Below are 21602 nucleotides of genomic sequence, written 5' to 3'. Positions count from 1 at the left end.
TACCTCAGTCGGTCCAGCATAGTGCATGGGAGAAGGGAAGATAGACACCACAGTTGTCTCAGGATCAAGAACACCATCTTCAAGCACCTAACAAAAGATCAACATTGAATTGAGTGATTTTTCAAGTTCATAAAATCAATTTAGAAGGGATTTTCTTAATGAAAAAAATGGAAGTTAGAAGGAGTAGGCATCATATAAAATGATAGTGGGATATTCAAGAATGTAGGGAACCAACACAATAATTGAAGGAATACACTCAAACAGGAATACATGAAAGAAGCTGCATAGCTTCAACAATTAGGCTCAGTAGTCATATCAGCCTGTGAACGTATTCAATTTAGGACAACTACCTTCTCATGTTGTTTCATTCGCCAATCAAGTGGGACATCATCTGCTTTGGTATAACCTCCAAGTGGATGAAGCAAGAGGACAGGATTCTTATAACCCATATCAAGAAGCCGCTTACGGGTATCAGTCATTAGCAAAGCATGGCCATTGTGGACAGGATTCCGAAGTTGGAAGGCGAAAACAGCATCAGCATTGCGCTTTTTGAACTCATCACGAAGTTCTGCAGGGGATAGACGAAAATGATCAAGGCCGTCATGATACTTGATTGGTTCTATAACCTCTAGGTCACCCCCAATAAGCCAATTTCCAGCTTTACTTATAGCTTCTTCAACATAGGGCAGGCCGGGAGCAGTGGTTCCCCAAGTACGGGCTATCCTTTCTTCTTTAGGGTGCTTATATATTTCAATACTGAAATAACCAAAAGAACAATATAAGCCATAGGAAAGGAACAAGTAAAATCAATTAGAATGAATATATTATAAATCAGGAGTCACATATACCATCATATCATAAAACCAACAAGCACACAAATAAAGGTGCTCAACAGAAAAACTAGAAACTACATGTTAGCTCTCTTCGTTGATACTAGAAAATACTAATTATTCTATTTCTACATCTTTAACATAAGAAGTCCTTCAAGATAGAAAGGCTGCAAGGATTATGTGGTATAGAAATAGTTTTGATTAGAGCAGGAGAAATCAACAGGACTATGGCGAAATGATTTGTTCTACAACAAAAGCTTATGATTTATCCCATAAGCCTGAGGAAGGAAGATAATTAGTCAAAATGAATCAAAACAATGAAATGAGAGCAGAAGAAAATGACGCATCAAGGATAATGTTGTACACAATTAGCAGAGCTAAACCTGAGTACATCTTGAGTCTTGAACAAAAGGTGAGCCCAATAGAAATTTGACAGTTGGAAATAGAATAAATTTTTCAACGAAATGCATCAATAAAATACAAGGTCTACTTTTGTTTCATGGGAAATCAAAATGATGAACAAATGATATTTTTTTTGCTCAACAAAACAAATTATTCAGGGCATGATTATGTTATTGAGACTCTCTCCTACTTTTTATACTCATGTTGAACTACAAAATAGAGGTCTATATCTTGGTCAAACCATCTTATCTAAAACTCTGTTTTTATCAAAGTTGACACTATCAATATTTGGCCAAGAGTAACTTTATACATGTCAAATTTGGAGTCTAACAAAAAATTGTCAAATTTGGATATATTTGCAAAATACATTCCATTGTCGTGTATTGTATTGTAGGACCATAGAAAGACCACAAATCTACATTGCTAAGTCTGTAAAAAGTATTATATCCACTTGTCCATGTTCAATGGCATACTATTTAGCAAGAACATTGTATTTTCAAGCTTTTTATCATAGAACTTCCAGTTAAAATCACGAGGATGAAAACTGAACCTAGTAAAGCCATAATTAGGCTATAGAAACGAGCTTAATGATTTCAAAAATAACAATATATGATCATCAAAGAAGAAGCAGGAGACATGGCTAAGATTGACAACAATCTTCAAGAGCCTTCAAACCTGTTCCTTTGTGTGGATTAAACATAAATAAGTGGTTGACATTGGAAGTGGAAACTATCTCAAAATTTTCCTTACATTGTATTAGTAGTTGACTAACCAACCATAGAACTACAATAAAAAATGAAAAAGAATTCAAGAGGGACACAACAAGGACGAAAATGACCTAACCCCCAACTGGCATATTCCATCCCAATCTCAAAACATAACCACTCATAAAAAGCTTCAGCTTCATACCTGAAGAAACCAATCAAATCTGCATATGTGAAAACAACACAAAACCACACCTTTTTTTATCAACTAAAAAATGGTCATAGCAAAACCAATCAAATCTCCTATCAGACACATGAAACAATGCTGAAGATAAAGCCTTGACATGGTAATAATAAAATCACAAAGTATAAGGGAGCTATAACATTAACATATAAAAACATGCTAACTGAAATAATTGAAATAAAACGAAGATATGAACAAAAAAGAAGGCAGAGGAAACAGGGGACTAACTTATTTAGGATAGCAATAGGATTTCCCAGAGAATCAAAAAGAGCAACTTTTTTAGAATCCCCGATCCGATGCTTTTGCGAATCATCAATAGCCAGAACAATTGGGAGTGACATATTCACCACCGATCCATCGTTGAGTCTGATGGAGTTGAAATGAAGCGTTTGGAGGAACTCAGATTCTTTCATGAATCCGTTGAGTGGGCTCGCCCATCCTTCACTAAGGACATGAACCCACTCCAAATCAATCCGAGAAAGTTTGATCCTTGGAAGAGAAAAGGCTTCACCTTTCTTCAAATCTCTCTCTGAGTCCTTCACCACAAGCTCCACCAGTTTCCCCCCATCGGGTTCAATCAATCCGCTTGAAACACGGAGCCCCTGGTGAGTTCTGGCCTTAGCACCACCAAAGATGTTAACTTTGGAGGAAGGTGCGAAATGGGTGTCGAAGGTTTTGGAGAGATGGTGAGAGGGGAAGGACGTTTTGACGAAAAGAGTGGTAGCCATGGACGCCATTCAAGGTTGGAATGGAACAAAAACAACAAGTGGCTAAGGCCTTTTGGTAGTGCTGCTTCTTTTATAAGTATATATATACAAAGGGTTAGTGGAGGGGTAAAAGGGTCATTGAATTAAGTCAAAAAATATTTAGCACAAAAGTGGTGAATGGTGATTCTGAAGAGAAACAGAGACTAGTGCCTGTGTTTGAAGTTTGAACAGAATGTGATGAATTTAATGTTTTGCATTACAAAGGACTCTAATTGACAGAGACTGTTTCAGAAGGATGAACCTGGACACTCTTCCCTCTCTTTTACTATTCTTTCCAATTTAGGTTATATTTGATTTCGTAAATAAAACTTAAGAAACTAATGATTGAGTAGAAAATTGAGCAGCCTCACCCATTGTCTACCTGTAAACGGTACAAAACAATAAATGACATATATATATATATATATATATATATATATATATATCTAAAAAGTCCATACTATACATATACAGTTTTACACAAGATATTGATTAAGGCAGTTTTGGTGGCGCAATTACCATGAATCTTCCTGATTTGAAAAAATGAAGATTCAAAAAGCACACAACATGCATCTTTTTTTATTATTTATTTGTAGGACAAGGACGAATGGACATACCACACATCAAAGTTACCTCATTCCTTTGCTCACCCAAATGAATTGGGTTCCTCTCCGGTGGAGGGTGAAAGACACATGATTTTGTTAACTTTTTAATTTAAAAGTAAGAAAATTTTGAACAATTAAATATTTATAAATGTCTAGATCGTGGGTTAGCACTGGAGAGGAGTTCAGCCCCATACATAAGATCCTCTCAATTAATGGAGAGTTAAGTGCTTTAAAAAGTAAAGAGAAATACAACTTTAAATTACATATATATTATTTTGATTACAATAAAATCACCATTTTGCTATTAAAAAATAAATAAAAAATATGTATTTGTCTCTCTATTAGTGAAGATGATCCTTACTATAGCCAAACGGCTAATTCCACACCTCTTACCAAGAAACTGAACCTACCCTCTCTTACGTCTTCCTTCATCCATTTTCTAACTCTACGTATGTGAAACAAACACTAACTCCTTTTTCCCTCTCAATTTCCAAGCACCTTCCTCCATTATATTCCTCTTTGTTTTTTTGTTATTATTATTATTCCTCCTTTTTAATTAACTAGGATTAAATTATATTATTTTTTTATCAAATAAAACGAGTGGTATTCTAAAATGACACTGCAACAACAGATTTGATCCATAACAAAAAATACACATTTCTTTATCTTCAATTTTATAGTGGTTAAATCATTGAAAAAGTTTGTGTTGGTATCTTCATCAAAACTGTACCAAGGTCAGGAGTAAAAGATCTCTTCTTCACATCATTAACAAAGAAGCCAAAACAAAAGTAAGTAAAATAATGGTAATTGAATATGTGGAGTAATGCTTATCTGACAACATAAGCATGCATATGAGTGATGGTCCCCAGAAAACAACAAGGGCAACCATGCATTATGCATATACATTTTCCTAGCTAGTTATTAGGTAGTGCCTCCTTCATGCATATTTCCAACCATAATAATATTTTAATGACACCAGCCCTATATTTAATGTGAAAGCAATGTCAGTAAAACAAAAGTTAGTGTAGTGGGGAATCTATTATTACAACTTCCAACACAAACTAATCTCATCATGTACACAACGTCTGCTTCAATTTGTCTGTGTACAATAGATCATACATGATTATAGTATACAATAGATCCTCAACAAATATTATCCACTTTACTTTTTTCAATTAATCTGTGTACTTAGTGCATTGATTACTTTTCCCACTAAAGCAAAATGCATTAGCAAAAAGTGCCAGAGGTATTCACTATTCAAGGTGTTATAACTTAAAAGATCCATACCTCAGCTATACATTTCTACACACGTCAAAAATGCACTAACGCAAAGTAGAAGGATTAAATATAAAACACATGTTAGACTCTTTTATCAATTAAAAAAATAAAAGGTAGGTTTCATTGTGTCAGAAGTATAGTCATGCACAACTAATTACACGTGGAAGCTTAAACTCGTGTACTTCATTATTTTGATGAAATTAAGATCAACTATACCCAAATTGTATCATCAACTCTTTCCCATTTAATTAAATTTTGACAAATAAAAAATACATTTTTAATAAATATCCAAACCTGATTAGAAGTGACATGGTTAGAAACACAGGTCTGGAACAACTTATCTCCATTCATATTGATTACAGATTGTTAAATAGCATAGAAAACAGAGAACAAATATAAAATGAGGTTCAAATGGATAGAGTGAAACATTAAAGTAAATATTGGAAATATGAATGACTACTAATTATACAGTTCAAATTGAAGGATGAATGTAAGTATTCCTATAAAAAATTAAAACTTTTACAGCCATGAATTCAAAGTGAGATGTTGATAAAGGTTTAGACACAGATACACAGAATAGAAGATATAGAAAGATTTGATGAAAAAAAGACTAGTGTGATCACTAACAGTATTGCCCAAATTAAAGTAAGAGAAGCAGTCCGGCATGGTTTTTAGGTATCACAATTGATAATGTTTGGGTTGTTAATGGAATGCATGATGCCATGTTGGGTTTAGGATAATATAATCTCTTTAATTATAACATACATAGCTACAAGAATGCATGTTGGGTTTAGGATAATATAATCTCTTTAATTATAACATACATAGATAGATACACACACACACAAGGGATTCAGCTTTCAATAGGCACCTATTAGTATATAATTTATTTACAGACAAATGTATAGATTAATAAGGGGATCAACAAATGAAAGTACATGGTCTTGTTTTGGGTTTTGTGACCATTTTGGTGAGCCTGTTTTTGTTATGAATTGTTTTTCAGTTTTTGCTCCCAGTTAATGACTTTTTAAACCTGGTCTCTAGTCCTTGACCTTAATATTTGTTAAAGAAGCTATAATGTTTTTATAACATGAGTGCATGGTCCATTCTCTCAATGCAGGAATGTTATAGTTCACTTCTTCATTGTATTTGTGTTGGTTGAAGTCTCAACTAGTTTAGCACAAATTATTACATAATTGGCTGGATTTTCTTGTTTCATTCCTCCAACATACTATGCACATTTAGAAGAGGCATGTCTAGTGGAACATGGAAATTAAATGACCCAAATCCTGTCCAATAGTGATTTTTGTCATCCAACTTGCATCAACATCTAAATTAACTTTAGCTTATCGATATAATAAATGCTTAGCTATCTAATAATATATAGTAGACATTATATGCAAACAACTAATAAAAAGTTAATCTAGTGTAATAAGTAGGGTGGACCCATGGATTGTACAATACGTGCTCTGCATAATGCAAATGACTCATTGCTAACGGACCCCTATTTTGTTACCTATACTAATTTTACCCCCATATATATTTTTTATGAAAAAATCACTCCCACTCTTACTTTTGATTTAACTTTTGTTTATTTATTTTCAAATTGGTTGTCTTATTAATATTACACCTCTCCTCACATATTATTCTATATTTTGGAGATTGCAATAACGATTGTATTATATTTATATTTTTATATTTTATATACAAAGCTAAAATATGTTGTAACTATCACTATTGTGTGATTTCTATTTTCCTATTTTGTTCTTTTTTTTTTAATTTCTACAAAACACCATATAATCTTAGGTAATCACCATTAACACAATAACCACATATCTCACATTAAATTGGACATTATAATAAATATAACATAAAGTACACTCAATAAAAAATATTATAATTATTTTAAACGAAATATCTAAAAATTGAATATTTAATATCATAAAATAAGAATATGAGTCGAAAGATAGAAAATGCCTATTGATATGCTAATTATTGTAATTGACCTATAATTAAAATAAATATGTTACTTGAAAGGTACAAAATGTTATAGGTGCAAGGCTTATTAAGAATTGTTAAAAAAATATTTTGAACTCATAACAATAGTAAAAAAGAAAATATACTTTAGATTCTTATAATTTGTGTGAGAAGTTTGTTGTTAAAACTTTATAATTAAGGGTAGATGCTTATTTTTTGTTCCACCCTCACATTTTGGTTTGCAACCTCATTTTTTTCTTCAAAGTATAATTTTCATATGCTTAGGCTTTTTTTTTTTATAATTGAGGGTCCTATTTTTTTTTACAAGATGTATAAAATGTCAAAACCAAGCTTAGATTTAAATCCTAATTGGATTCTAAGGTATCGTAAACCAAAGATCATGTTCAATATGTGAAAGCGATATTTACATACTTCAAAAAAGATTAATTGATTAGTTTGTATCATTGACGAGTTCATTGGAAATTGACGGAATTAATAAAATTCCATTGCGGCATCCTAACATAATATACCCTTGTGCAGTTACACACACCATGCTTAAGTTCATCATTGCTTACATTTTTATTTATTTCACACAAGAATATACCTGTAGCTTGTTTAACATGCATTATTCCAGTACAGTCAGATAGAGATATATTAGGTACTGATGTAGCAGAATTGAAGGGTGTGTGAAATCTCACCGAAAGAAAGAAAAGAAAAGGGTTCAAATCCAAAGAAGAAAAAGAAACAGATATACGCAGGCATCTACACAACAACAACAACCCAGATGATATGATATGATATGAATTATGATGTAGACATTGTGGTTCATGTGGTCAGAAATCTGCAGAGATCTTGGGGATGATGACATCAATGGATTGTCCAAGGAAGATGTATCAATTTTCAGTGCAACATATTCTAATCTCTTTAAGTACAAATATTAATATTTTGGAAGAAATGTTGGTAACTTGTTATCTAGGAAGTAGCTAGTAAAAGTCGAAGATGAAACTTCCAAATTGAAATTAAAACCTAATCCAGAAGGTTGTGCAGAGATCCTAGGAAGATGAGGAAAGTACATTGAGAATCCAGCATGACTTCAGCAAACGAAATAGTTACTTTGTCCCATATGATCATATCTTACTCAAATCAACCAAAACACACACACACAAACAAAGGAACGGACTAATAGTAAATAGTAGTTTTTATTATAAAATAAGAGTTCAGAGTATCTTCAAAAATCCAGAAAGCATATGCCAGCATAGTGAACACTAAATACTTAATTTCACTTCCATCAAGAAAATAAAAGGATAATAGTAAAGAAACCCTAATTGATAAATTTAACACAAAAGAATTGTATGTGGGAATTCCAATGCTAATGAAGGAGGCTCGGTCACCGAAGCACAAACTGGATCTTGAAAGGATGAATGCATTGCCCCGAGCCGCACAAAAACAATTCATGTCTTTCAAAACCCTAACAACCTTGCCATTATGTTTTCATACCTGAAAAAGCTAGATTTCAATTTAGGCTGCAACAACGGAAGAAAAAATAAATAATCATACATATATATCTTATGTTAATAACTTAATATCATTGTTTTACCCAAAAAAGATCTAATAAGGGAAAAATAAAATTGATGGTGCTTATGCAAAAACGGGGGAAAAAGCCTCCAAAACCAGATAAGAAAAAAACAAGAAGATAAGATGTAAATTAATTCCAAAGAGGCAAAGAGAACTCCCATTTCTAACGTAATTAATTTATCACAAACATAGAGAGAAGCACAAATAGGTAATGCTAGGGTTCATGGAACCAACAACAAGGTGAAACTGCCACAAGATCTGATCTGTCCCCTGCAGATGAGGGAAGTTAAGATCATGCTGGCAGCTTCAACTAGTAGTGGTACATGCTTGATATTGGAAATTAAGGATAATCAAAGAACAAGTGGGTTTTGAACTTATGAGACTGAGAATTCATGAAGTTTAGGGATATTTTTAAAACTGCTATGAGGCTAGCTGCTTCTTTTTCTAGGGTTTTGGAATTCTGGATGGAGAAGAGGGTAAGAAGAGTCACTATTATATAGCAGAGAGTTGAGGGGGAAAGACAGAAGGGTTAAGAGAACTCTATGTAAAAATTGGAGGTTTATTTATTTATTTATTTTTTCATTATGTTTGAACTTTAAATGTATGTTATCTATAAGTGATGGAATATTAGGGAAGTGAAAAGGCATCGGAAAATTTATTAAAATGAGAAGAAATTAAAAGAGGTAAATAGTGGTCCCCTGGTGATGCAAATTGAATATTGTCACGCCAACACAACTACCATGCAGTTCACAAGACACAGGATAGAGAGTGTGTTTTCTATGTAAATTACAAACACCATTACTAACTTTTGAGTTGGGTTTACACACACACACACATTCTCTCTCTCTCTCTTTCTGTTTGTGATAAGGAAAGAAAGGCAGCGAATATGAGCCAAAGGAAAAGCTAAGGGTGCGTTATGAGGGGACCATTTGCATGGCTACATTGGCACTGCATTACTTTTACTTTCACACATTACATATGCATCAGGAAGAAGCAAAAGCGTCTAAAAATAAATGCAGTGTCTCTTTTTTCTTTCTTGCAAATTTTCCATTTAGTGAATACCTGTTTCTGTTGTAACTGGTAGGTGCCAGCTGCATACATCCACTTCTTGGAAAATTTTGATGCTGCTGATTAGGAAAATGACTTATTAGTTACAAAAATTAATGCTATCTGGAGTCCTTTTTTCTTCTCACAGTTATATAGCTAGTGACATGATAGATCTAAAGTATTTATGTCATGATCTAGTTTATAGCTTGTGTATTTTTATTTGTACTATTTTATGAAGAGGGCAAGGGTTGAAGAAGCCAAAATGTTAATAAGAAAATATTTATGAGAAAGAGAATAACATTTACACATAAGTGGGTTATTACTTTTTGTAAATTGTTTAGTGCAATCAAACATTCCTAGTCATTTTACAAGATTTAAAATGAAGTTACCTTTTTGAAAAGAAATTCATGTTGTAGTTATATGTCAACCTCCATCCATCCTTCTCATATTTTTACGATCGAACTTAAATATATATACCATAAGCCCATAGCTAAGTAGATCATGAATGTTGTAATTTTTGTTTCCTTTCTAAAACTTCAAGTGAAGTTGGGAGAGTCATCATTAGGGGGCTAAATCTATGAGAATCACAAGAGCGCCTCGGAGTTTATCTAAGATACAAAAATTGTTCATTCAAGTTGAGACTTCTTTGTCATGGGAAAAATTTAGTTATTTATAGAGTTGTAGATATGAGGAGGAAATTGTGGAGCTATAAAAATGGGTGGATTTTATTATAATTTACTAAGTAGCACTGAGCTGAGCAGTAGGGTCCCACTATGTACAAATGCCCCCACGCTTGCAACAAACATAACAGATAGAAGAGGTAGTGTTTTGGGATTGCATTTCCTAAGAATACTGCTACATACATGTAGAGTATGTCACACCATTTGTGGGGTTAGAAGCTATACTAGTCCTTTTAATATTTGTGGAGAGAGATAATAATAAGTATCAGAACTCAGAAGAATCTTGTGAGTTGTGATTAGAGTGGTCCAAAGTTGCTCATTGTATTGTGTATGGAACTTACATAAAAGGGAACATTAAGAGCAGCTGAGGGATGAAGCACAACCCCATTAAACAATTTTTAACTATTTATAGTTCTATCTTTCCAAAGGTGGGTGTGATTCTCCCATGCACTTGTCTCTCTCACTTTCTCTCTAAATCTTTTCTTTGTTAATAGTTTGATGAAATTAACACTTACCTTTTCTTTTGGCAAACTATTAAACAAGTTATTATGAGGTAAAATTCATTTGAAATCCTCAGGATTTCTAATCAACAAATTGAACTAACCACTACAACACTACAATCATATTCATTACCTGCAATTGCATCTACCATTATTAAAATCACTGTATTATATAGATCATCCTTCAACCCAAAAAATAATATCACATACAGTCCACTATTAGAAAAACAGCCGATATACAGGGGAAATCAGCTTTACATCTATCCCCTTCATCAAAATTATTTTAAAAACAATAACTAGGTCTTAATCCAACCAAACAAGGATGTAACGATACTATAATGCTTTACAAAAAATTATGTTCATAAAGAAAGAATTGTTCTCTAAAATTCATCAAAAAAGCAACAACAAAAAAACAAATAATCCCACATATCTTGCTTGGTAGTAACAAGTTTGAGCAGACAATATGCTATATTAACAGCATACAGTTCAATGGTATGAATAAATTAATCATATCCACTTACAAAATGATTGATCTACTTGTACATTACAAATACAGATCTCAAACAGATTACATTAGAGCCGGATGGATTCAAATTTTAACCCCTTGAAAATGTACAGGAGATAACTCACTGATGACACTAAACCTGGTAACAATAATTATTCATGACCAAGTCCTAACACTACAAATAAAAACTGAAAAGAATGGATACATTTTATTTTCTAATAATATAACACGAGGGGGTTATTATAAAAATTTGGCCCGGACAGGACCCCTCCCCAATAAGCCTCCACCTAAATCTTCTTAACATCTTGTTCTTGAAGGGGGGCTGTGTTTAAGCAGCATTTCATGGATTTCTTGAGCTGTAGGACGTTCTGTTGGATCTTCTTCGACACACATACCAAACAAATTAACAAGAAATTTCAACATGTCTACCTCAGCATCAGTTTCTTCCACTTTACCAGATTGAATCATTGTAGGTTCATTCACTGAACACAATACTTCTAGCTCATCAGTTAATTTTGGTCGTTTACCAATCTGTATTCATCATAGTAGAAAAATTAATTAAAGCAGATGTACTAGGGTTGTGCATGAACCAGCTAGCTCATGCACTTGCAAGTGTAGAGTATGAAGTGTGCTTATCTAATTTGCAAGAGCACAAGATGGTTCCTTACCTGCAGACTATCATGGACATCCGAATCAGAGATTCCAGAATATGGAATTTGTAGAGTGAGCATCTCCAAAAGTAAACATCCAAATGACCAAATATCAGCTTCCTGTCACAAGATAAAGAAATGTTACAACACTATATAGTACTATCAACCATGTCTAGTCACAGCAGCTGGATCATTTTTACTATATATTATTGATTAAAAAAGGAATGAACCACATTACTCATATTCTAGACATGATAATGCCAATAAGCATCATATGATTTGCACCTCTAACAAAAAAGAGAGGTACGTGGACTGGACTGAACTACTTAGCTTGGCAAAATATAAAGAAAACAAGTGCTCGGAAATAAAAGATCACAGAATTCTGTAGAACAAACTGCAAACATTGTAGTAGGCAGCATGATGAAACCACTTCATTATCATTTGATGATTAAGCTCTTTATCCCAGAACAATTAATATTCTCTTCAAAATGCAGATATATGAATTAGAGGTGGCCGAACATAAAGGTGTCCATAAATAAGTGGGGGTACATGAAGAAGAGCAGAAACAGAGGCCATTCAAAGAAATAAAGTATTCAAGATAAGTTAGTAAATTGCAGAAAGTAATGAATCATTATTATAAAAATATCTTTTGCAACATCACAGAATTGCCTCAAATCATTTTATTAATAGTACTATCGTAGATTTATACTAACAATTTACTTTTTCAAATCATCAAGGAACTTTCAAATCAAAGGACCTAGATGCTGCATTAAACTTTGAAAACTAGAAACTTGGTAGTTGCATAAAATTCCTAATATTGTTAGGCATATATTTCTAACTCAAAAATCCAAAATAAGACTGAATATCATGTAAGGTGATTATGGCTAATCATCAGTTAGAAAATCTTACCAATCCGTAAGTGTTTTTTTCATGCATCGTCCGCATAACCTCTGGAGCCATCCACCGAGGTGTACCAACACATACACATGGAGGAGGTGTTCCCACATGAGCAATGCAGCATGCATGCAAAGGTGATCTTAGTGGCACCGCACTATCGAAATCACAGAGCTTAACAGTGGGAATTCCATCGTCTCTCTTGGCCAAATCAAAAAGAATGTTTTCACTTTTTATGTCACGGTGTATTATGTGCTTCGAATGCAGTTCCAACAAAGCGCATGCCACATCTTTGGCAATACAAAACACCAAGTCCACAGGGACATGCTTTTCACCAGCTTCTGATAGCTTATTTAGATAGTTCTGAGAGAATATGAAGTACAAACTTAATAAAACAACCGAACTATGTTAATAATAACCAAAAATGAAATAGAAATGGAAAGGAATGATCAGGTCCAGGAGTTCCTCTACATAATAATAACATAAAATCTTACTTTTAAGGAGCCCCCTTCCACATACTCCATAAATATTGAAGATCTCAATACACGATGCTCAGGATTACCATCAGATGAGAGAGTCCATTGGCATGATATTTGGTGTCCGTACATTTCCACTATGCAGGGATGTTTTAAAGCACCTAGAATTCTAACTTCTCCCAAACAATTATATTCGAAGTTTTTAATTTTTTCAGATGAACTCGCCTGCACTTCCAAAGTGCGCACCTGCATCATTGCATCGCAAAAGATGGGTATTAAATGTACATATTACATGATATCCACAAATTAGATAGCAAGAAAGAGAGGAAAGGATGTCAGAACCATTATAAATTAAATACCTTTGCTGCAGCCTCAATTGGTCCAAGTTTGCACTGAACTAAAGTAGTAGAGGTTTTTTTCTCAAGCTCATTACAAGAAGAGAGAGATGGAAAGGAATGATCAGGTCCAGGAGTTCCTCTACATGAAAGTGAGATTTCTGTTCGACTAAGAGGTATGTACCTGGAATACCAAGTCGTCAGATACAGAAGAATACCAACTTAATTCACACAATTATTTAAAATAATTCTGAAATGCATACTGAACTTATAACATGAACAGGGTAATAAAAGCTAGTTTTCAATAAGAAAATCAAGAATTACTAAACTTCGACTACATATAAAATTGAACTTAGAAAAGGAGTTTCACAACCATTTGTAACTTGGAGGATGTACATACCTGCAAAAGTACTCAGGATCTTTCTCTTCTCTTATATCATGAGGCCGACATGCATCAACTAGCATTCGAACCCATATGCCATCTCTCTTAATTAAAATGATGTTCCAGGCATGTGGCGAAAAATCCAGGTAACCCCTAACAAGCTCACAAGGTACCGGTGGCTCCATGTGATCACATAAATACTGCAGGGCAAAGTAACTTGCATAAGATTGTCACATTATGGGGAAAAAACTGAAAAGTTACAGCACAAAACTTGTATAAAAAACTTTAGAATGAATGTAGCAACAATGAATACCTTCAAAAGCAAAGCTCTATGTCTACATACACCAAACTGCACAGACCCAATTGGAACTACGATTGAACTTCGCCTTTTCTTTATAGAATGAAGAGATTTTTCAGAAATCATGGGAAGAGTGATATCTTCCGTGGTGTTTACAACTGGTTTGTCTGAAGCACTTATATCAGTGCTGCTCCCAGCTGAGCATGTGCAGACAAAAGGCTTATTATAGTTTGAACCAGAAACCGCTTTCCTTGTCATTTCGACAATAGCACCTCTATCACTGCCACCAAAATGATCTGATACAAAGAGTGCAAGCAGTGATGCTGCCTGCAAATTATAAACTGCAGCCTGGTTCTTCAAATTATAGACCAATGCCCGAGCAGAGAGCAACACAGCATCCAACACTTCATCTTTTTTTCTGAAATAGAACAAAGAATAAAATCACATAAATGCCAATAAAATATACTGCCAGCATGATGACCATAATAACATACCTGTCCAACAAAATAACTTCACGGGAATCAAAACACTGTTTACGCTCATAATTCTCAAGTGGCATAAAGGGCCGATCACGTCCTGCATCATAAAAGCCATCTGATAGATGGTCCTCAATGCCACAGAATGACATCTTACTGTACTGGCTAGACAATAATGAGCTATTGTCAATCGGTTTCCTAGATTTGCACGGTTTGGGATTATCAATATCTCGATCTGAATGCCTCTTTGATTTAGAAATACACTTCTGAATTTCTGAACAGGATGCTTCATCCAGTTCAGTGGGAATATTCTCTAAGGAGCATAAGGATGTATCTTTTTCATTTTTTCTTTCAGTGGTGCAGCAACTTTCTGCACAAAACTGCTTTTCAATAATTACTTCATCATCATTGACAACATCAATTAAATTGTTGCTCACTGATTCTTCAGAAAATATTCTTTTTTTATTTTCATCCAGGTTTGCTTTGTCTGATACAGCTTCTCTACAACTTTCAGAAGCAAGACTGTCTGCATTTTCTGGTTCAGAAATTCTGTGAATCTTTTTGCTCAACAACTGATCATGATCTACACCTTTCCACTTCCTGCTGTTGTTCAAGCATGCTTGACGAGCTTTCTGCTGTAAGTAATATTGGCGTTTCCACCGCTTACCTGACTTCCGGGCTGCAAAACATCTACTGCTAGATGAGGAGCTAGTTAATAAACTTGATGAGGTGTTATGAGGACCTGCAAAATAATTCAATAATAGTGTTAATGCTCCAAATATATTAGCTTAAAACGTTCACAGAGCAAAAGGGAAGAGCATGCACAAAATGAAAGAGAACAACCAAAAATGGAAAGGCGTTATAGGCCTCACCATGAATATCATTTTCCTGTGAACTGTTTTCATAGACATCCATTTCAACATAACTGCTAAAATCCTCGTTGCATCCACCTCCATCATTTCCTTCCATGTTACAGCATATCCATGAAGGTATTTGAAAGACGCTTAGCAGCTTATTGTACTTGAACAATAAATATACAACCATGTTAAATCTATATAATCGTATGAAAATGCAGGGAAGATTTTTCAAATTCCAAATCATTAAATCGCAGTTACAACTTACAAACTCACAGAAGTAATGTAAAAAATATAAATAAATGGCAACTGATGCTAGCACCCAGAATAACCATAGTTTGTTTTGCATGCAAACTACAGCAACTAAGTCACTACCTCGGATGCACATAGGCACCATCTAATTAAATGCATAATAAGTACAAAGTTCGAGCAAAGGAAACAGGACCAATGTTGCAAACAGACACTATCAGCCATAATGTATTGTTAGATTCAGTTTTCAGACAGTCTGTTTTACAAGCAAACTACAGCTACTATGTCAATACCTCGGATGCATAGAGTCACCTTCAATGGTGTGTCCCTCCATGTCAATCACTGATAGATACCATCAAATTAAATGGATAATAAATACAAAGTTTGAGCAAAGGAAACAGGACCAATGTTGCAAACAGACACTATCAGCCATAATGTATTTTTAGTTTCAGTTTTCGGACACAGTTTGTTTTACATGCAAACTACAGCTACTACGTCAATACCTCGGATGCACAGAGGCACCTCCAATGGTGTGTCCCTCCAGGTCAAACACTGTCAGATGCCATCAAAGTAATGCATAATAAATACAAGTTCGAGCAAAGAAAACATGACTAAGTTGCAAACAGACACTATCAGCCATAATGTATTGTTAGTTTCAGACATAGCAGTCAAATATCAATCCTCGATACCAGTGCATAAAAGCTCAACCCAAAACACCATAGCAGTATAGCGGGTAGCAAGATAGCTGCTATTTTGAAATAATTAAATAATAAATATAAGAACATTCTGAAATTGAAATATATAGATATATAATATATTTGCAACATATACAATCTATTACTGTAATTTTAACTATTATACTATTTAAACAAATAACTATAAGAGTAATAAATAAGAGTTGAAAAACATTTATTTAAAAGGGTGAAAATAAATGTAATAACCATAAGCCAATAATTTAAAAAACAAAATGCTACAAGCAAAGAAGATAGAGCTAATAAATGGCATGACTCATAACCAACCGATAAAAGTGTCGTAGGCTGAGGTGTAAACCATTTCCGTAAAACTAACAATCAAAGTCACTTAAAAGTGGAAGTTGGGAAGACAGAATTTGTCAAATAACAACAACCAAGCCTTAAATTCACACAGGAAGGCAAAAAATAGGGAGCTACAAGGAGGGTGGGCTTCTGGGAAGGTGGGACATGGCGAAAAAATGGGTTGGTGATTCAGGAATGGAATGGAATGATATGATGTCCTCTCTGTTTGATACAGTGGACGCAACAGCCATGAAATGGGCCGTAAAACCAGAGAACTGATATAAAAGATCAAAACAGTTCAAAATTGCAGGCATACTACAATGTGATTTAAAACAACTATCATAGATGCAGAAAATTTTCAAGCAAAGCATTGAGAGAGTAAGAATATATAGCATATTACTTCCATCAAAAGGTGAGAAGAAACAAAAAAGATTCAGCTGTAGAAAAAATGAATATGCAAAATACATTCAGCATATCAAAAGGTGAAAGGACTAAGGCAAAGTCAGAAGCATCAAAAGCACCACCTCTGAAGAACATAAATATTGAAAAGAACAATATCATTGCATAATTACCCAGATTTAACAAATCATAGCTAAGTACCTGAAGATTTAAATTCCGCAGTCTATGCATTGAGCAAAGTTCGATGGATCCCAACGAAGTCAGCCTATTATTTGACAGGTCCAAACTCTCCAACATGGACAAAGATGCCATTGCTGATGGTAGTTCCACCAATTTATTGTTGGCAACTTTCATGGATATCAATCCACTCAAGAAAGTAACCTCTTCGGGCAACCTCTTAATCTTATTGAATGAAAGATCCAGATACTCCAGATTCTTTAAGCATCCAATTTCCGGAGGAAGAAATCTAATTTTTTTTTAATATAAAAATGCAAAATTAAAAACAAAACCAAGGACACAGTACAAAGCATTGAACAAGCTAATATGTTTTTGCTCAGAGAGCATTTGGAGGGGGGGAATTTTTTTGGATCTAGAAATAATCAAAGCCAAGCATACTTCTAATGCTCCACCAAGATACAGCACCTAATGTGTGTTTGAATTAAAATCAAAGCTGATATCTGACTGAGCTAGTTTATTCTGTGTTCAAAACAGGTTATAAATTATAACCAAAAGTTAACTCAGGGGGCATTTGGAGTGGAAAAAGCATTTCCTTTATCTAAAAATAATCAAAGCCAAACATGCTCGTAATGCTCCACCAAAACACATTATTTGCAACAAAATTTACAATTTAAATGATGTGACTTGACACTATCAACAACCTAACTGAATTTGTATAGAAATGGGACATTTCAAAGAGCTTTGTAGATATCTTAATTGGGTTTATGAGAACAATTTCTATTCACAAGTTAGTAATAGGTAATAGGTAATAGGATAAGAAAAGGAAGAGTGACCTTATAGAAAAGTGACAAATAGAAAGCTTGGTCAAGCGTTTGAGAGTAGCAATGTGAGTCAAAATAGGAAAAGCAGAAGGCCTTGGAGGGGTTTTGGAAAGCTGAAGCTCTTTCAAACCCTTCATCTTATGTAATGGTAATCCACCAATCCCAGGAGAAGAAATCTTCATCTGCAAGCATTCCAAGCCATTCAGGTCCCCAAACCCTGGTGCAAATAAATTAATCTCGTTCCCGAAGAACTTTAGGGTTTTCAAACGAACGTGTTCACCCACCGACTTCGGTATCAAACTATAAACATTCTTGTATAGATACAAACTCTCCACCGCTGAATCCTTTTTATTTTCCGATGATGACGGGAACTCCAAGCTCTTCCCTGATACGTCAAGAGTCACGCCTTCTTCCTCAATTTTGGATTCCAGAGCATCTATTTTCACTTTCTTTTGTTCTGATTTCTCACTAAATTCTTCAGATTGTGGTTCCATTTCATCTGACTCAACAACCTGCTGTTCCATTTCAGAGATCGGGTTTCAAATAATCAAAGATGAAACCCTAGAATCTAGAAACAGGGACTCAAGTGAAATTCAATATTGCTTTAATGCTCTTTTAAAAGACCATGGTACCCCTACTCCTACTGGTTATTTACTTTCCACCTCTTTCTGTAGTCAATCAAAAGTTAATTTCAGATTTAATTCCCCTTATTTTACCTCATAATAAGTCATAACATAGTCTTCTAATTATTTTACTTTCTTTCACTTGAACATATATGTATATTATCAAAGTATTGATTTAGTATTCTAGTAGTATAAAATCTCACTTCAATTCATGAAATTCACAACCACAGCCCTGAAAGGAGTTAATTCCTTTCATATGAATATATGTTCCAACAAAGTATTGATCTAGTGATATAAAACCATATTAACTCATTATATAAACTAAAATGTATATATGTTGCAATTTAATAGTCATTCAAATTTATAAATGTTTGATGTCACACACCTAATCAATGAAGTTGCACGCAAGTTGACATTATTAATTACATGGGACAATAGTGTTACTCCCAAATCACCAATCAAATTTTAAATTTTGGTTATTTGATGTTATAAAATTATGAATGTTCAAAGAGGAATGCAACTATTATATAGGTTTAACGAAATCATCTCTGTTGAGGAAGTAAAATATGATTGTTCAACTATCTCATTAAGTAGTGGATGGATATGCTCAAAACTAGGGATGTTGTGAAGAAGCGAAAGGGGAACTTGAGATATCCATTTTCATTGAAACAATGATTGTTCTTCTAATGTTTATTTTCTACACAGCCCCTTAAGGGTATGTTTGGCACATAATAAAACTTCATTTCAATTGAATTTGGATCTTCAAATTTTAATTAACATATTTTGTACTTCATTTAAAACTATAATTACAATTATCATATTTGTAATACAACTAATTAGATCAAATACAAGACTACTGTCATAGCATTCCAACATACCCCTTTAACAAAAATAGATATAAAAAAGGATTCCAATTTCCAACATATATTATCATCAAGCAATTCCAGTGCCACAGAAAAATGGAGATGGGTTTGATTCTGTCACTGTGCCTTAACTATATCACAGGGAATTCCTCAACCCCACCTTCAGGATGCTGCTCATAATTTGCTACTGTAATATGCTCATCACCACAATGCATGTGTCTAGTTATTCAATATCATATTATTATTATAACTACGTCACAATTGCAAAGCAATCAATTTCAATTCTTCAACTATTTAAGAAACCAACCACAGCATAGACTAACAACTATCTAAGATTTCATATTACTATAAATTTCTGTAAATCCACTGAAATTCAAACTCAGAAATTTAGAAATCTTGTTGATCTTCAAAATACAATCACATCTCTAAGGATTATATATTGCTCCATAGAGAACACATCTCTAAATCAAACATTACTAAACACGGTTGTAGGCCACTGACTTGCCGAAAAGATGTCTGATGTATATGACTTGCAGTACACTCACAGCAGCCAACAGAAGGTACTCTCCAACAGTGTAGAAGACCACACGCTTACGTGTGCTCTCGTTAGCTACATCAGAAATAAATATGGAGTTAAGCTATTAGAAGAAAGCTATTGTATTATTTAACCATGTGCATATTTATTCAACAAGAATGAAAGAAATTGGAGTGTGGATAAGCTATCTACTAAGAGCCCAAAACTTTAGGGATATCCAGAACACATCTTCATGAGTGCTAAGATATCTTAAAAATTAGTAGCTAGATGGATAAACTCAAAATGAGATTTCTTTTGGCTACATAATGTCTAGGAATCATCACTACTATGAAGAGGAGGGACAGTGTACAAATGCATGCAAGATTGCAAGAAAAATATACACAATCAGATTTTCTCAAGGAACAGTCCCTTTTCATGGAAAAGAAAACTACTTACTATGGCGATGCCTTGCATCACGAGCTCTCAAGTACTTTTGTTCAGCTGCAACAGACTCTAGTGCCTCTCTGAGCTCAGCAATTTTAACGTTAACCGGGTCCAAATGCTCTGCAAAGCATCAAAGTAAAAAGGGAAGCCCCAAAGTCCAATAAATTACAAAAAATGGAACACTTGAATCATTCTTTACAGATGCAAAGAAGTACCTAGGGTAAGTAGTAAATGGCTGCAGTGTATAATACCCGAAAATATGAATATGATAATACGATAATAGAATCTACTAAGAATGTCAGACTATACAGAGAAGACAACATACCATCCTTGGCAAGGTCATGTTCAGAAGGAATATGACCAACATGGATGTAGAATGAAACGGTCTCAGGTGTGGAGTATGGGTTATGAAAGCAAAATTTATATGTTCCGTGCGTGGGGGCTTTAAATTGAAACTTATCGCCAGAGGTTCCCTTAATACTGTGGACAGTATTACCTGCAGGAGATGTTACCTGCAGATGAAGTACAGGAAAATCCAAAAAACATAGAACCACACATCACTCAATTGAACTAGTACTAGAAAATTAAAAACCCTAAAAGTTGATGAGTGAATAATTGAAGCAATTAGTAACTAGGTAAGAGAAAATAGAGATAATACTGACGGTGAAATCAATGCCAGGGTGATCGGAGCTCCAGAAAATGTGATGGTCAACGACAACAAAGTTACCAGAAACGGAATCACCTTCGTAGAGTACATAGTCATAGACGCACTCAACGTCATTCACAGTCACTGATAACGAATCAATGCGACCAAATAAGCAACTCAGCATCAAATACATCAAAACCCCACACATCTTTCTCTGCGTTTCATCCATTATCAAATAAAGATTAAATTATGCTAATTTCAGTAGTGGGTATTGGGTATTGGGTAAGTGATTCCTAGATCTTAAAGATGAAATCTGCACCAAATTCTGTTCCCAATCACAGAACAGGATTTGTACTAGGTGGGACACTCTGTCT

General features: G+C 34.1%; 3 protein-coding genes across 4 annotated transcripts in view; all 3 read right to left on the bottom strand.

Moving 5' to 3' along the window:
- LOC109335378 (ATP sulfurylase 1, chloroplastic-like) overlaps positions 1-3102 on the bottom strand; it is a 4050-nt gene extending 948 nt beyond the window's left edge. The window contains exons 1-3 of the mRNA XM_019571516.1: positions 2409-3102; positions 351-756; positions 4-87 (exon numbers count right to left, since the gene is read on the bottom strand). Of these exons, the coding sequence (XP_019427061.1) occupies positions 4-87; positions 351-756; positions 2409-2917 (999 nt within the window). The 5' untranslated portion in view covers positions 2918-3102. The remainder of the gene's footprint in view (positions 1-3; positions 88-350; positions 757-2408) is intronic.
- Positions 11069-18702, bottom strand: LOC109335796 (LRR receptor-like serine/threonine-protein kinase FLS2). Of its 2 annotated transcripts, XM_019571975.1 has the most exons (11): positions 18151-18702; positions 17342-17606; positions 15477-15624; positions 14623-15346; positions 14144-14546; positions 13849-14030; positions 13473-13632; positions 13132-13359; positions 12653-13000; positions 11762-11863; positions 11069-11624 (listed from the first exon to the last, which is right to left on the bottom strand). In XM_019571975.1, the coding sequence occupies exons 1-11, from the start codon at positions 18660-18662 to the stop codon at positions 11391-11393; spliced, it is 3306 nt and encodes a 1101-aa protein (XP_019427520.1). In that variant the 5' UTR covers positions 18663-18702; the 3' UTR covers positions 11069-11390. The 2 variants fall into 2 exon arrangements, with proteins under 2 accessions (XP_019427520.1, XP_019427521.1); XM_019571976.1 differs by lacking the exons at positions 17342-17606; positions 18151-18702 and adding an exon at positions 16211-16227.
- LOC109335802 (transmembrane emp24 domain-containing protein p24beta3-like) lies at positions 19894-21485 on the bottom strand. The gene is made up of 4 exons (XM_019571987.1): positions 21245-21485; positions 20908-21094; positions 20595-20702; positions 19894-20234 (listed from the first exon to the last, which is right to left on the bottom strand). Exons 1-4 carry the CDS (start codon positions 21455-21457, stop codon positions 20101-20103), a joined length of 642 nt encoding a protein of 213 aa, XP_019427532.1. The 5' UTR covers positions 21458-21485; the 3' UTR covers positions 19894-20100.

This window comes from Lupinus angustifolius, chromosome LG20, assembly GCF_001865875.1.
Source record: "Lupinus angustifolius cultivar Tanjil chromosome LG20, LupAngTanjil_v1.0, whole genome shotgun sequence".
Taxonomy (NCBI): domain Eukaryota; kingdom Viridiplantae; phylum Streptophyta; class Magnoliopsida; order Fabales; family Fabaceae; genus Lupinus; species Lupinus angustifolius.
Note: the sequence above shows the minus strand (reverse complement) of the source record. Positions and strands in the feature narration are given on the sequence as shown.